This window comes from Pleurodeles waltl, chromosome 12, assembly GCF_031143425.1.
Source record: "Pleurodeles waltl isolate 20211129_DDA chromosome 12, aPleWal1.hap1.20221129, whole genome shotgun sequence".
Classification (NCBI taxonomy): Eukaryota; Metazoa; Chordata; class Amphibia; order Caudata; family Salamandridae; genus Pleurodeles; species Pleurodeles waltl.
In genome coordinates this window covers 504,408,090-504,425,154 of record NC_090451.1, presented here as the reverse complement: position 1 = coordinate 504,425,154, position 17,065 = coordinate 504,408,090, and the positions used below count along the sequence as shown (strand labels likewise).

The following is a 17,065-nucleotide window of genomic DNA, read 5'->3' as shown; positions in this document are numbered from 1 at the left end:
TACATGAATGATTTTTTGAAATGACTATTTAACTAAAATATAATTACAATGAATCAATATTGTACAAAATCCATGTACAAAATTAAAAATCAAATAAATACTTAATAATAAATTATGAATTTGTTGTTAAGTATTACTTAATCAACATAATAGCCTATTTCCCTCCAGTCCCAGCAGCTTACACCTAAAATATAACTAAAATATATGATTATTACACAATTGTCATAATTAATGATCAATTAAATATTTCATAATAAATTATAAATTAATTGTTAATTAATTATTACCTAATTACCTTCCCACCCTCTACTCATACAAACGTATCGACCAGCACCTAAAATATAAGTATATTAAATCAATATTATATAATAAATCTCAATTACATAGTTACCTAAAAATTAATAATTGATTAATAATTATTACCTAACTTTCCACCCTATTTCCTTATAAACCCAACAACCGGATACAATACTATAAATTGCTATAGTGAGAATTTGGGTGTATTATATGATGTGGCTGTGCGGTCTTTACTGCGGATTACACTCGCAAAAACTGTTGGGTCCAGTCAGGCTTGTCTGAACAACCTTTAGCTCACCCTTGGGTAGCTATGTCTTTCGAGCAGCAAGGCTTGTACAAAGGAACGAGAGGCCTCATTATGAGGTTGGCAGTCGGATGAGCCAACCGCCAAGGTCGCGGGGAGGACGCCACCGTCATACTGCTGGTGCCCCCACAAGCGTATAACAATGTCCGGCAGGAACAGTGTATTACGCGTTCCTGCTGGGCTGACGGGTGGGAACAGGGAGCCGAGGCCACTACTGTAGCACACCAGCACCATCGGAATGAGATTTTGCTGGGCAGGGGCCACCCTGTGGCGCCCGGCACTGGTTTTTCACCAGCCTTTCCATGGCAGGGTGACAGCCATGGAAGGCTGGCAGAAAGCTGAGTTGTACTCAGCTGCCATGGCTGACTACAATTCAGACCACCGTCAACCCCGTCGGGAACCATGTTCCTGGCGGGGCAGAGGTCCCATGGTGGGTCCACCCACTTGAGTTGTAATGTGGCAGTCGGACCGCTTGGAATGAGGCGGTTCGACCATCACCTGGAGTGTGGCAGTCCTCAGACTGCCACACTCGTAATGAGGCCCTTAGTGTAAAGCATTTAACAGTACCAAACAACAGAATAAGAAATTCACTCAGCACGAAATAACCAGGACACAAATTTATAAAAATAGATTATATTTTTATGAATGTTGAGAGACCTATTTCAGGAAAATCCTCTGGATTTTTAAGGATATTATCACTTTTAAATCCAACTGCTAACAAGCATTAGTCAACAAAAAGTTTGGAAACTTTTCAAAAGTTTGTTAGAGATAGTTTGACTACTTGTGCCTGTTTTGGGTGACCAAATCAGGATGAAGGCCTGGGTGGGGTGGGGGGGGGGTTAATGGGGTCCTTTTGGACTATTACCTGGCCACCAGAGCATTTTCCAGTCCAGTTCTAAACTTTATAGCATGACTGCCATAGACTATATTGGAGTGGTCTGGATGCTGAAGTTGCAGGATGTACCGATGCTCAAGGATGCTCTGATTGCTGTGCAGTCAACAGAGGTGCCTTTGAGGTGATTCCTCGGTCCACGGGTGATGTGGGGTGACTTTCGCCACAGAGGTCAGGGTCCCACAATGTCCTCTTTGAGCCAGTAGAAGGACTGAGATGAAGTAGAGAGCACTACTCCTCAAAAACCTGAAATGTACTCTATGTGGTGGAGGTCTGTGTGCCCCTCTTGTACCAGACTGGCGTAGCCTCCGGGGATTCTTATAGTGGCAGACCTTCACATATTGCCCCTTTCTACTTCAGCCTGCTGGTATTTGCTACTTTTGAGAGACAGATTATGCCTTTCATACTCACTAGGTGCAGCATCAGCATGCTCACACAATACTACTTTGCTGACTCAATTCAGTTCAATCAAAATGTTAGCTCCAGTCGATCTGCTCTAAACACAGACAACAATGAGACCTAATGCACCCACCTATTGTTAAAATCCCTTGGGACATTCACAGGATTTCACCAAGTGAAGACATATACAAGGTTTGAGCATCTGCCAGGGAGCCATGTAGCTACTGGCACCCTGGCTGACAACCACCACTATCGTTACTTCACAAAGGACATGCTCAGCACCTCCAAACAGACGTTGCACCATCTTGTTTGCTGCTAACTGCTCCTTTTCCTGTATACTACAGTCTTTAAACTCCAGACCTCCATCTCTCATGCACCGCACAACTTCTACATCTGTTGCACTGGCTAAGCTATAGAAACTTTGAGATATGAATTTACCCGAAGGGGCAAGCTAGTGTATGATTCCACAATAGGTTTTACAACCTCACAAGTCACCATTAAGCAGTGGGGGCCTCTACAGCCCTTATTGTTGGGGTTTGTTAATGGTGCAATATTGGGTAGAAAAACTACGCTTTATTCTTATCACTGGATGGCCTTTCTAAAGTACTTAATAGATATAGGACCTTGAAAATGATGTGTATAGAAAATCTGCTGTGAGTACATTGTTACCCCAAGAACTGCATTTAGCAACCCAAGAAGCTGAACAATTTGGCATGCTTTCATGGGGTCAGATGATGAATGAAAATATGTTAATTCTACATTTTCTAGCCTGATATTTACCCCGAGCTGCCTTTGTGCATCATTACAAGGATCCTCACAGATGTGGCAGAGGGACTATGCCATCTGCACCGCCTTCAACCTCCGCTTCTCCACCAGGGCCTCAAGCCATCGAATATCCTCCTAGATGCAACATACAGAGCTAAGGTAAGTCTGTATTTTCGATCACATTTTGACATTAACTTGAAGGTATTACTCCCTTCCTCTGCTCTCTTCCCACGAGGCAACTGACTGTTGTCCGGTCCATGGCACATCGATGTAACATTGTAAACAATAATCTCTTTCGTGGTCTGACTTTCAAGTTGACACATTCCTCTGTGGTGGTCATTACTAGTTCATTTGTTTTACCAACCCACTTCGATTGTGCTTTATTGCTGTATTAGCAAAAGTTAAGAATTTGTTGTTCCACCATCCCTTGGTTTCGCAATCATAGCGTAGACAGTGCACAATGTGGCACCATTTTATGAGCTTTGGCAGCCTTTAAAGGACATTGCTTTGCCTTTCTGCAACATAAGAATGAAGTATGTCAGTTGCATGATTTAAAACTTTTTCTGACCTGTCACACCTGCTCTGACTGGAGAGAGTGGATTATACATAAGTGCTTCGTACCATCAACTGTGAGCTCTCAGAAGGGGATCATGGAGGCTTCGGGCAGCACAGAGAAACCCCACTTTTTCAAACTTTTAATGCTTTTTGGGGAGTGGTTGCCTCAAGGAAAAATGCATTTTGTTTCATTTGTAGAGGCCTGCTTAATTTGGTGGGCCATGATGCAGCATTGCCTCTCCTGCTGTCCTGCAGCTTTGTAGGTTCTTCCCCCACGTGTCCTTCAATAACAAGGTGTTTTTGTTTTAAAATAATACATTTTGCTCCATTTGTGACTGGTATAACACATTGGGGGGCATATTTATACTCCGTTTGCGCCGAATTTGCGTCATTTTTTTCGATGCAAATTCGACGCAAAACTAACTCCATATTTATACTTTGGTGTTAGACGCGTCTAGCACCAAAGTTCATGGAGTTAGCGTAATTTTTTTGCGTGAACACCTTCCTTGCGTTAATGATATGCAAGGTAGGCGTTCCCGTCTTAAAAAATGACTGCGATGCATATGCGTCGTATTTATACTCCCGGGCAAAAATGACGCCCGGGAGTGGGCGGGACTAAAAAACCTGCATTTGCGCCGGATTTTAGCACCTGGGTCAGGGCAGGCGTTAAGGGACCTGTGGGCTCAGAATGAGCCCAGAGGTGCCCTCCCAAGCCCCCAGGGACACCCCCTGTCACCCTTGCCCACCCCAGGAGGACACCCAAGGCTGGAGGGACCCATCCCAGGGACATTAAGGTAAGTTCAGGTAAGTGTTTTTTTTCATTTTTTTTGGTGGCATAGGGGGGCCTGAATTGTGCCCCCCTACATGCCACTATGCCCAATGACCATGCCCAGGGGACAGAAGTCCCCTGGGCATGGCCATTGGGCAAGGGGGCATGACTCCTGTCTTTGCTAAGACAGGAGTCATTTCAATGGGGGATGGGCGTTGTAAAAAAATGGCGCAAATCGGGTTGTGGCAAATTTTTTGCCTCAGCCTGACTTGCACCATTTCTGGACGCCCATATGCCATTTTCCCCCTACGCCGGCGCTGCCTGGTGTACGTCGTTTTTTTTAACGCACACCAGACAGCGCCGGCGGCTAACGCCGGCTAACGTCATTCAATAAATACGGCGCCCGCATGGCGCTTCAGAATGGCGTTAGCCGGCGCTAATTTTTTTGACGCAAAACTGCGTTAGCGCAGTTTTGCGTCAAAAAGTATAAAAATAAATAGTAAAATAAAAGTATAAAAATAAAGTATAAATATGGGCCTACATATCTCATTATTCCTTCCTCTGACCAGTGAACATCTTCCTGTGAGTGATCAAATGTGGTGGAAACAATGGGCCTGATGTATGAAAAGCAAGGTAGCAAATAGTGGACACAAATTGCATTCTGACTTTTTGCGATCCCTCACTGGGATGTGACCTATATTACTAATAAGCTGCGTCACAAAATGTACAGTCTCAGGGTTTCGGAGAATGACCAACCCAATGAATACTTACTGGACCGCCTCCTTTGAGGTCTCTTTAAGTGTTCAATAGTCTGCAGCCGAAATTGCAGTTACAAACCGTTGATATATGTCATTACAAATCACCAATGTGATGGGGCGCTCCTTTTATGCTCCCTCCTATATATGATTTAAAATGAGGCACAAACCCCTGTTTGCTATCTGGAATTGCCTACCTGTATTGCAGAAGGGTGTAGCACATTGTAAAACAAAAACATTTTACGGACACAGGGTCCTCCTGGCATTCAGTCAGACATTTTTATTATTAAAGTAGTTACATTTTCTGACTACCTGGGTGAGCTTCTGAAAGCAACTGGGCTGGGTTTTGGTTGACTTTCCTTTTTTTTCACCTGCAAAGCAGCCTGATTTTGCTCCAAGGGTGGGGAAAAAAACAATACATTTCAACTATTGTGATTGTCACCTGAAAATGTTGCGCACTGCTTGTTAGCATGGTTGCCTGTGTTTTAATTTAAACTTAATTGTTACAACAGGGGCAGCCCAAACAACACCTTAAACTAGGGGCAATACTATTTAAATGCGCAACAGGGGCTCAAAGTAGAACAAGTAGAACGTATGGGTATAAAAGTAGTTAGTTTCAAAGGGAACTCCAAGCAAAAACGATCATTCATTAAAACAATAGGCCTTCTTTGCAGTATCAGTATTTTAAATACTGATCATATTCAAAAAGGTGTGTGCTCAGTTGTCAGAAGATCACACAGTGAATATAAATTAAAACTGTGTGTGTATAAAGAGAAGAAAAAATACACAGGAACATCACAATTATGGGTGCATTCTGCAGCACATATAGAAAGAGAAAAAAGCCTCCCACGATTGTTTTTGTGCAGGAAGGTACTCCTTCCTGTACAAAATCAATCCCGCCCCAACACGGACCCCCTTGCATCATGGTGGAAAGGTTCATGTGTTGACACTAGGCAGTTCCATTGTGTGCCAGCGCAGGGTGAAAGGACAGGAGTGTGCCGTATTCCTTAAATTACGGCATCTCCCTGCCTTGTTCAAATGACGCAATGCAAGGTAGCAAGGTGACTTGCTGTGCTGCACTGCCCCACTTTTTTTATAAATCTGCCTGTAAGTCTCCTGTGAGATTCAGTCACCTTTTTCCCACAGCATTACAGGATATGTGCATTTTTGTTCTTTGCTTCTGAAGTTTTTAGCAACGAGTTTGGTGCTTTGCATATGTCAGATTTTAAATACAATCCCAAACTATATGTCAATAACATTATCCTATCACATCTGAATATTTAACTGTATGCAGATAGTCAACATGTGTGTAGCATGCCCTTATTCAGGACTGTTAGGTGCTTTTTTAATATCTGAGATCTAATGAGAAGGAGGTTCTGAAACTGGCAAACCCAGGTAGTTGTTGCCAGACACTTTATAATTTGGTCGATTATTGTGACTATTAGAGGATCTGAAACCAGGCATGAAACATAATACATCAGGCTGCTAAAATTAAAAAAAACTAAATTAGCTGACTACAATGACTGTCTTTGTGGGTAATCTTTTGGAAAGCATAAAAAATGACATGTAGTCTATGTCCTATCTCCTCCCCTAAATTAAACGTCCCATTTCTCCTTCAGCTTCTTCTAAAACACATGGTTTTGTCCTTACATCCCTTTCTGTAAGCATTAATATAACGCAAGGAGCAGGAGGACAGTATAGTTTGAATTGCTCTTTCCCTAGCTTATTATTGTAAACAATGTCTGACCCTGAGTAAGAAGGTTGTTGTTACATTGTTTTTTTTAATTGAAAATATCAGTGGTTTGTGATAAACCAAAACAAACCATACGTTATTTTTCAGTATTCACTCGAGCCACAAAACATAGTAATAACTGAGCTGCATGAGGTGGATTTGGACTGCTATATTATATATACTTTGCAATTTAAAGTAATTCCCGCTGAAGGCTGGGCAAAACAATGGCATGTGCAAAAATATTATCAGTTTAGGTCATTTAAAAATACTTTGAGTAGTCTTAATTTTGACTTTTAAGGATCAAAGTTGTTAAAATATTGTAGGATGATAGTCTGAGTGGTGCCTAGATAGACAAAAACATAAGTCAACCCTGCCCAGCCGGAACCTGTGACTTGCAGATTACACATTGACCTCTGTAGCAAGTACAATACTACACTATCTTACTGCCATTTGGCCATTAAACAGCAGATGTCACAGAAGGAGCTTAATTCTGCTGTATTATCCTACTGGGATGTTAATCTGGGACCTGCAGAGCACATATACATCTGTGCAGCAGTTGCATAAACCCACTAAGTGCCCTCCTGAGATGAGAATTTAGGACCTTTGAGTTACCCACAGATCACTACAGAAGTCAAAGTGATACAGTTTATCTTTCTAGCATTATATGTGTGTTCTGGTGGTTACACAGAAGTCGCTGCAGTGCTAGCATCACCTGCTGACCTATGTTACCAGAAAAGAGATCAGTGAGGTCCTGGTATGCCTCCCATAGCCTCCACCTGAGTTTGCTGAAGTAATACATATATAATATTTGGATTTAAACAGTGCATGGCTACCCAGGCATGGTTTCCAAGTGCTATTCTACCAAACGGACCCAGAAACACATCAGAAAGCTGTTCCTTTTCCAAGAAATTTAGAACAACCAAGTTTTCAACCTCTTTCAGAAAATCAGAAGGGACTAACTGGCCCCTGTATCAAGCTTTGGATCCAAAAAAGAAAAAGGCACAGCCTCCTTGCTGGGATTTCCTAATTCTAGGAACTGAGGCAAGGTCGCAATTGCTTGACCACAAGAATCAACTGGGTGTGTACGGTGCCACCAGGGACCTGAGATATAAATAGGGCCAGAATTAGATAGACATTTATGAAAATAGCACATTGCTTTGAATTGTACACAACACTCAATAGGGAGACAATGAAGTTCACGGAGCAAGCGGGGCGTCAGATAGAACTTTGTAGGGTGTAGTAGGAGCCTAGCCGCTGCATTTTGCACAATCTGCAACCACCTGAGTAAGCTCTCCTTGACTCCCAGATAGAGTATATTTCCATGATCTAGTCTGGAAATAACTACGTCCTGGTTGACCATTCTTTGGGCCAGGCTGGGAAGATAGCAATTTTTTTTTAGACATCTTAAGATACCAAAACAGATGGCGTCCACCTTTGTGATTTGGTGGCACATGGATAATTCATTGTCAAACCAAACTCCCAAATTCTTAACTACAAGGACTCCTGCCATAGATTGGGATGATGGGGAAGGTTACTTACCAGCAACACCTTGGTCTTGTCCCCATTTAATTTGAGGGCGCTAGCGTTCATCCGTGAAAATCCTTGTGTAAGACAGCTGTTCTAGGCCACTGCGCTGTTAGTCTCTTGGGCTAACAAAGAGACAACAGTCTGAGGGGGTCATTCCGACCCCGACCGCCCAAACACCGCCCCGCGGTCAAATGACCGCGGGGACCATTCTAACTTTCCCGTTGGGCCGGCGGGCGATCTTCAAAAGATCGCCCGTCGGCCCAGCGGGAAAGCCCCAGCAAAGATGAAGCCGGCTCCGAATGGAGCCGGCGGATTTGCTGGGGTGCGACGGGTGCAGTTGCACCCGTCGCGATTTTCAGTGTCTGCCAAGCAGACACTGAAAATCTGAATGGGGCCCTGTTAGGGGGCCCCACGACACCCGTTCCCGCCAGCCTCTTCCTGGCGGTGTAAACCGCCAGGAACAGGCTGGCGGGAAGGGGGTCGGAATCCCCATGGCGGCGCTGCATGCAGCGCCGCCATGGAGGATTCCCCCAGCCGGGGGGAAATCCGGCGGGAAACCGCCGGACCCGGCTGGACGACCGCGGCTTCACAGCTGCGGTCGGAATACCTAATGTAGCACCGCCAGCCTGTTGGCGGTGCTACCTCCGGCCTCCACCCTGGCGGTCTATGACCGCCAGGGTCGTAATGAGGCCCTGAGTGTCATCAGCATATGACAAGAGACCAAGACCATCATTTTTCACAAGATTTGCAAGTGGATATACATAAAGATTGAACAAGGTTATACTTAAAGTAAAACCCTTAGATGCTCCATAGGGTAGAAGGTGTGGCTTGGAGCAGTGCTGATGAGGGTGGACCTGAAACACACGGTCTTGCAAAGAAGAGCTCAAGCAAGACAAGGCTGTGTCATTCACACCCATGGCCTCTAATTTTTGAAGAGGTTTGTTGTAGTTCACCATATTGAAGGCAGAACTAAGGACCAAGAGAACTCACTACAGCTGTGTCACCATTATCTAGTTGAACCCTAACATAGTCCGTAACTGCTAGGAGAGCTGACTCCATACTATGACCTGATCTAAAGCCTGATTGAGAGTAATGGAGCCGCCCATTAGTTACTGTGAAAGACATGCACTGTTTATTCACATGCCTTTCTAGCACTTTGGATAGGGTAGGCAGAAGACAGATCAGCCTGTAATTTGACCAGGTAGAAGAATCCAAATTAGGTTTCTTCAATAAGGGTTGACCATTGCATGTTTCCATCAGTACCTTCAGAGAAGGAGATATTTAAAAGCTGAGTAAGTAAATCCAGTGCTGGTGATTCCAATTTACAGAACACTGAAGGAGGACAGGGGTCAAGAGGTGAACCTGATTTAATATTAGACAGGAGAGAAGAAAGAGTTGGTGAGTCCAGAGACTGAAAAGTACTCAATACACAGGCCCAACCCAGGCAGACCAGTTGAGGTATACATTCTGGTGTGGGGGGAAAAGGAAGCCTGAATATCAGCCACATTTTTTACACAAAATATGGCTAACTCTTCACACTGGGGTTGTAAGAGAGGCACGGCCAGATACGTATTTGTGGGGTCAAAAAGTGTTTTAACAACTTGAAAAAGAGCTTTTGAGCAGTTGTGGGCTGAGCTAATTTTATCTGACAAAAGGAGGCTCTAGCAGCTCTCCATTGTTTATGATACTCTTAAAGCCATCTTATATTTGAACTTATCCAATGCACAATAAGATTTACACCGGATATTTTCGAGCAATTTCGCATAGATTGCCTCTGAACTGGGGGGCAGGGGGAAGGATTCTATGATGTTTTCTAACCGTGACAGGGATAAGGGAGTCAAGTGCAGACCGAATCCACCCATCAATGATGGGTGCATCGGAATTAGCCGAATTGGCCAATGTTGGGCAGGTTACCTCTTACCTACAATTCAGAGCAGTTGTATTAAGCTTCAACCAGTTCCTTCCAGCAGAAACAGGATGGGTTACCCCTGAGCGAAGGGCACCTGGAATAAAAAGGGAAAAATGCAAAATGGCCTGACCAGGATAAAAGTAATGCCTGACTTGGCTATAATATGGATATGGCCTCTATTCAATTTTATTCATACAAACAAAATGCAGAGGGCATAAAAGAGATGCTACGCAATGATTTGATAATTCCCTGCCCAAGAGTTCAGTTTTGTCCTTGTATGTTTGTTTCCATTTCACTGATGCTTTGCAAACCAATTTTTTTCTTTCTATACCTAACTCTAGATCACAGATTATGGCCTTTCACACTGGCGAATGCAGAACTTGAGGTCATTCTCGCTAACTTCCAGCAATGCAGAGACCTCTGATTTGGTGTACCTCTCTCCAGAGACACTCAGAGGAGATATTCCCACAGCTGCAGGAGATGTCTACAGGTAAGAATGTGCACTACAGTTTAAATACAGCACTGCAAATTTTGCATAGAGTAATTTCACATCGAATGCTGTTAAGGCTAACTTGAACCCATGCAGTAAAATCTGGGTGTGAACCTATCCATCTAGTCTCCAGTTAGGTTATGATGTCACTGAGGTTTTGACGTTCAATTTACACATATGCCTAAATGTGTGCTTTTGTATGCGTGCAGTGGCCACTAGCTGGAATCTGGGGGTTGTTGTGACCAAACATCTCAAGGAAGGGCCATTTGACATTTGTACTAGGCTCCTAAGAGATCTAGGGGCATATTTACAAGCCTGTGACACACAGATAGCGCATAGTGCTGAGCTATGTCTACAAAGCCATGCAAAGCCACTTTGCGTGGCTTTTCATAGCCTTATAGATATGGTGTTAGGCAACCCAGCACAAGTCGCTGTGTCGCCTTACACTGCGTCAGGGAGGCATACCATGGGCGTTGGGGTGGGTGTTCCCACGCAACACTCATGAGTTTTGACGCTTTCCCAGGTTTACAAGAATCTGCAAACCTGGGAATGCATCAGGACTGTACGCCTCCCAAGGGCAGGTCCAACAAGGAGAATTATCTTTATTCCTCCACATTGTTTCCTCTTTCTATGTGTTCTGCATCCTGAAGCACACACATAAAGAGGTAAGTGCCTCTCTGGATTGTTTTTGTGCAGGAAGGTGTCGATTCCTGCACAAAAACAATCCTACCAACAGCACAGACACCCTAGCACCATGGTGCAAGGGGGCCTGCATTGGCCCTAGGCAGCAATTTGTGCACCAGTGCAGGGGGAATTGGCATAGGGCACAGTGCAAAAAGGCTTGCAGCCCTGCCATATGCCAATTCCTTGTCAGTATGCCCCTCAGTGATAAACCAGGAGCAAATACCATTTGCAGCAGATTTAACACTGCATCACAGGACTAAGGGACCCTAAGTCACTGAGTGACACCAAGGCCCAAATTTAAGAAAAGTGGCACCGCATTACATGCCTCTTATCTTGTCCCCCTTAGAGCCCCCTCACGCCACCATTTGCGCACTGTATTAAACATATGGCGCAGGTTAGGGACAATATCATAATTTTTTTTGACGCTATTGTTGTACTTTGCAGGATTAGCAACAAAAATGTTGGCGCTAATCCTGTAAGGTACTTGGAGGCCCATTAGAAATCATGGTGGTCCTTCTTTTAAAACCTGCTCTGTGCAGGTGTTAAAAAATGCCACAAAATGGTGCCGAGGAATCTCAAAGATTCCACTGTGCCGTTTTTGCAGTTCTACTAACAGGGGAATGCGCCCCTTGCATACATTATGCCATTCAAAATGGTTTCCCTCCCGAAGTTTCGTTATATTTCGCAGAATTATTTTTGCACTGAATATCTAAGGTGTTCTTTCAATCAGTTGTGAGAGTGCTAAGGAACTTATTGCTGCGTTGGGAAGCATTGCAGATTTCTATAGCTTTGTGGATAAGTATATAAAGGAGGTACCTTCCTCTCACATATCAGGGCTTATTGGGTCAAGAATTTAATGTATGCCTCAGTTGGGGATCAATTTGCTAGTAACACCTAAATGGTAGTGGCAGGTATGCTGCAAATTCACCACGGATCACAAAATGTATAGTAAGGATTTGGAGGGTTGCTACTGATATGGATGGATGGAACGGTAGGTTGATTAAGGTGATGGTCAGGTTCTGGGGGAGGTAACTGACCAACAACGCTTTAAAAGGTGGGACTTGCAGGCTAGGAGACTTCAGACTCTTCAGTCTAGGAAACATATGTGGTCAATGTGCTTTGAAGCTGTTTGATCAACTTAGGTCAGAATATGACCTTCATGATGGGGAAATATTGAGGTGTCTGCAGGTTTGACTACACATATTGCCTCAGTTCGAGCCTGACAAGGGTGACCTACCTACTGGAGGGAAGTGGCCTTTCAGGCTGATCTTCAAACAAATTAAGATTTTGCACTGAGCCTGTTACAATAGGTCTAGACCTAATGTTATGGTGTTTTTGCAGTACGGATGACACCTTTCTTCATAAGATCTGAACGTGACGACCACTGAATACAGGTCTTCTGGGAAAGGGTGGGGTTTGAGCTTACCTCAATACTGGAGATGAATGACCCTTACATACAGCAGAGCACATTGTTGGGCCAGCTCACTCCACTTAAACTGTCCCGATTTCAGACTTGGATGACCTTTAACACTGGCTTGAAAACCTGCATTTTGAGTACTTTTAGACCTGCAGGGTGCCTTTGATACGTTCTCCTACGAGATTCTCCTGCATCGTCTAGCTGACCAGGGTGTGAGAGGTTAGTCCTTGCTATGGTTCATGAATTAACTTTGGGTTCCATCAGGGGTCTTCAATCAGCCCCCCTACTTCATATCTATGTAAAACCTGTCTCCCTTAATGTGATATTTTGGAATTTCTATACAAGGTTATGCTGCTGACATGCAATTAGCGGTGAGGGAAGAAGGAGAGTTGCAAGAAATTCAAGCTAAATTTCAAAATTGCCTGACTACTGTTACTAAATGAATGAGGGAAAACGAGCTGCAACTGAGCTCTGAGAAAATTGAAGGTTTAACTTATTGGCAACAGCCCAGATATCATATCTAATCTAACTTGTGGATGCCAAGCAATTTAGGATTTTCTTAAGGTTCCTCCCAACACGGTGAGAAATCTACGTGTTATATAAGATTTCAAATGTACTGGCTTCTTGGATCAATAAATTCACAACTACTGTATTTTGGTCCTTAAAACCCTGAGAGAAATCTTTCTGGTGCTCTTTTTGAGTGTTCAGGGTCATATTTATACTCAGTTTGCACTGAATTAGCATCAAAATACATTACGCTAATTCAGCGCAAACCTAACTCCATATTTATACTTTGACGCAAGACCCATCTTGCGCCGAAGTAATGGATTTAACGTCATTTTCTGGATGTGGAAACCTACCTTGCATCAATGAGATGCAAGGTAGGCGATCCCGTGCAAAAAATGCCAATATGGCCTTAACACCATATTTACTCCCCCATGCTAAATTTAAGCACGGGGAGGGGGTCCTTAAATAATGACGCTAAGCTTGCTTAGCGCCATTATCTAATGCCTGGGTATGGGCAGGCTTTAGGGGACCTGTGGGCATGTTTCCATGGTCAGAGACCATGGAAAGAGCCAGCAGGTGCCATTCACTGGCCCCACACCAGAGGGACACCACAGGATGGGGGACCCATCTCAGGTAGGTCCCAGTAAGTATATATTTTTTTCTTTTTCTTTTTTTTTTCACACTCTGGGGCCCTAACCTGGGGCACCCTGCATGGTACTGGCCCCAATGGCCATGCCCAGGAGACATTTGTCCCCTGGTCATGGCCATTGGGGTGCTGGTCATGACTCATGTCTTTACTGAGACAGGAGCCATGTCCATGGGGGTTGTGCACCAGGAAATGGCGTTACTCTGCTAAGAGTTTTTTTTTTTTGCCTCTAAACAGTGTAGCACCATAATTCGCGCACAGCCTCTGCTTCCCCCATGCGTCCCCACTCAGTTAGCGTAATTTAAAATGACGCTAACGGGGCAATACCCGCCGGCTAGTGCCATTCCATAAATATGGCACTCGGCCAGCGTCCAGGAATGGCACAGTTTTGCCTGTAAACATATAAATATGGGCCTCAGTGTTTCAGGCAGCAGTTACTTCTCCTCTGGATCATGGGATCTTGCTTTGACCTTAGTCTTCCCAGATACTCAAGTGACATAATTGAAACAATTCAATCAGAACATGTCTGCAAGACTGATTTTAGCCCTAAATACGAAAAATTCTGGCCCACAACACTTCACTGACCTGCACTGGCTCCCTGTTACAAACTATTTTGAATAGGGCTGCTCTCCAGTGGCAGTCTGTAGGTTTAAAATATGGTGCGGTGCCATGGCGCCAAACTCACCATATTTGTGGCTCCTTCTCTGTGCGGCACTTCTCCCCTGCATCCAAAAGCAGCAACGGAAGGACTTCCGTCTTGCTCAGTAGAACGGGATTCCAACCAATCCTGGAGCTGCTCTCAAGCTGTTGTCAGCATGAGAGCAGTTCCAGGATTGGTGGGAGCAGGGTAACCCCAGCACTCATTTTAAAGCTGGGGGCCTGTGCCAGCAATCCCCCGGCTGTTTGACAGCCCTGGGATAGTTGGGTCTACAGTGCGCATGTCAGGCTGGCCGTAGTTAAACAGCCGGCCAACTCAACATGCACCCTGAATGGGGCAGCAGTCACCCTGCAATTGCAGAATGCACCTCCGTCCCATGCCCGCATGCTTGTGTGGTACACAGCACGAGTGTGAGTGCAAAATAAATGGTATTATGCCATTTTATTTATTTGTGTTCGCCTGCTGCACTTGCAGCAGGCGGGCGACACTCCTCTGCTCCTTAGGAGGAACCGCCCCTTGTGCTCTTCCAAGCAAGAAGCGATGCAGACAGTTTCTGAAAGTGTAAGACATCACATTAGAATGTTGTCAAGTAGAATTAGCCGATTACGGTCCAGGAAGTTTAGTAAGCAAATTCGTATAGCTCCCTATGTTTTGCACATAAAGTCCATTATGAGAAGATACCAATGTGTTTACAAACATAATTTGTTGGTTATTGCCCTTCACGTAAGGCATGCTTGATAAACGCACCATGTTAGTTTGTCAGACTTTGAGGAACCTGAATGGGGTATTGTGTACTGGAGCAAAAGTATGTAGCAGACTCGACTGGCCTTAGCTGATTACTTGGAACCAGATTACGACCTTGGCAGAGGGGATTACTCTGTCCAAATGTGACAGATATCCCGTCTGCTGTGTTACAAGTTCCATAGGAAGTAATGGAACCTGTAATATTGTGGGCAGGATATCCGTCACATTTAGGATGGAGTAATACCCTCCGCCAAGGTCGTAATTAGGCCCTTAGTTTGTGTATTGCGACCATGTACCTGATTTGGACCTCCTCCTGCGGGTTCACGCTCTCATATGGCCATTCATATACTGTATATGTGTTTTAGTGGAATGCACCCCAGCTTACCCTTCTCGGAAGACTTGTTTTCTGCGTTTGATGCAAATCCTTAAATAAAAACAATTTGAAAAATAGAATGATTAGAAGTCATTGTCTTCTCGGTTATGCTGAGCAAGCCTCCTTGGTTCATGAAACCTGAAACAAACATTGGCAAAGTCAATAGCTACTGCCTTGGCAAGCTAGTGAGATGGTTAAATGTTTTAATTGAGGGCCTGTGTCACGAAAGTAAAAGAAATCATGCCACCGCCTAAACATATGTTTGCACTTACAATAAAAATTATAACTTTAAAAAAATAAACATTGCATAGAGTTTTATTAAAAAGGTTGTGATTGTGTTTTAACAGCCAGTTGTACTTATAAGGCGTATAGAAACCTTTTTAGTTTAAATGCCAACACACTGAAATATAATTGTTATTGGTGCACAGAAAGAGTGCTACATTCTTTGAATTACTATAAACTAAAGACATAGTTTAACCAAACAAAAATTAATCGAAAACTAAAAAAAGAGTGGAACAAAAAAACTATTGGCAAAGTAATGTATTGGCCGATCAGCCTTCCACTGAATTTCACTTCTCTTTTTGTAAATGTGCACATCTGATCAGGCAAAATGTCATCATTCGCAATTGCTAGCGCGTCTGACCTTAATAAGTAAACTTACAAGGGGACGCAAATAGGTTGATGAACCTTTTGACTTGTAATTCAGATGTTGTTACCATAGCTCAAGTATATTATTAATCACCAATAGACAACATCAATAATCAACAACAATCAATAACAATAATGATCAATAGAGTCAGTAACTATCACGCCCAATGACCTTTCAGTCATGAATCACCACACCTTTGAGTAAAAGTTAGAATATTTATTTCCCTATATTAACAATGCTAAGGTCATGTATATTAATCTCAAAATCAAATGAAACACATACAGAAACAATACTGGCTGTCCAAAGCGGCAGAAGAAACATAATCTAATCAGAGCTTGAACTACAACACATTCTAAGGTTACAGTGCAAATGAATAACAAAGTCAACTGTGTCAAAGTGATTGCATACATTTAAGTTCAGTGGATAAATTCATCAAGCATTATTCCCTCTGAGCATAATCTCATTAGGCAGGAACCTTAACTAACATCAGATTAGCATCAGCATGTTGGGCTTCATGCAAAACAATTTAGCAACACAAATTGTGGACAAACATCTAACTATGGCTCTATCAAAACAGTGCAATTGGTATCTAGAAAGAAAAAGCAAATATGCATAATAATCAATAGTCTAATTCATAATACCTGTCCTCAATGTGGATCAGCAAGCAGAGTCAGTCTTCGTCCTCAGGACATCAGTCGATCAGCAAGGCATCAGGATTCAGCACCAATGTTCGGGAAATGCAAAGTCTTTAATCAGTAAAGTTAAGCACGTCTCTTGTCAAGACGCAGAAGGAATATTGACCTTTCGGCCAGCAAGAAAATGGGCAAAGAATCTGTCTAGTCTCAGTGCGTCTTCATTATATGAAAACTAGTAAAACTACTTCCCAAATCTCTATTGGTCAGTTAATCGCATGTTCATACTTTGTCCAATAAAACTAAAACTCCAAATCTATGAATTCTACCATTACCCCGTTCACGTCATTGATTGGTTGTC

At 43.5% G+C, this 17,065-nt stretch overlaps 1 protein-coding gene across 2 annotated transcripts in view; it reads left to right on the top strand.

Annotated features, from left to right (window-relative positions):
- LOC138267965 (receptor-interacting serine/threonine-protein kinase 2-like) overlaps window positions 1-17,065 on the top strand; it is a 180,029-nt gene that overhangs the window by 62,584 nt on the left and 100,380 nt on the right. For both annotated transcript variants that reach the window (XM_069217257.1, XM_069217259.1), the window contains exons 4-5: window positions 2,661-2,816; window positions 10,246-10,394. In XM_069217257.1, the coding sequence (XP_069073358.1) occupies window positions 2,661-2,816; window positions 10,246-10,394 (305 nt within the window). The remainder of the gene's footprint in view (window positions 1-2,660; window positions 2,817-10,245; window positions 10,395-17,065) is intronic.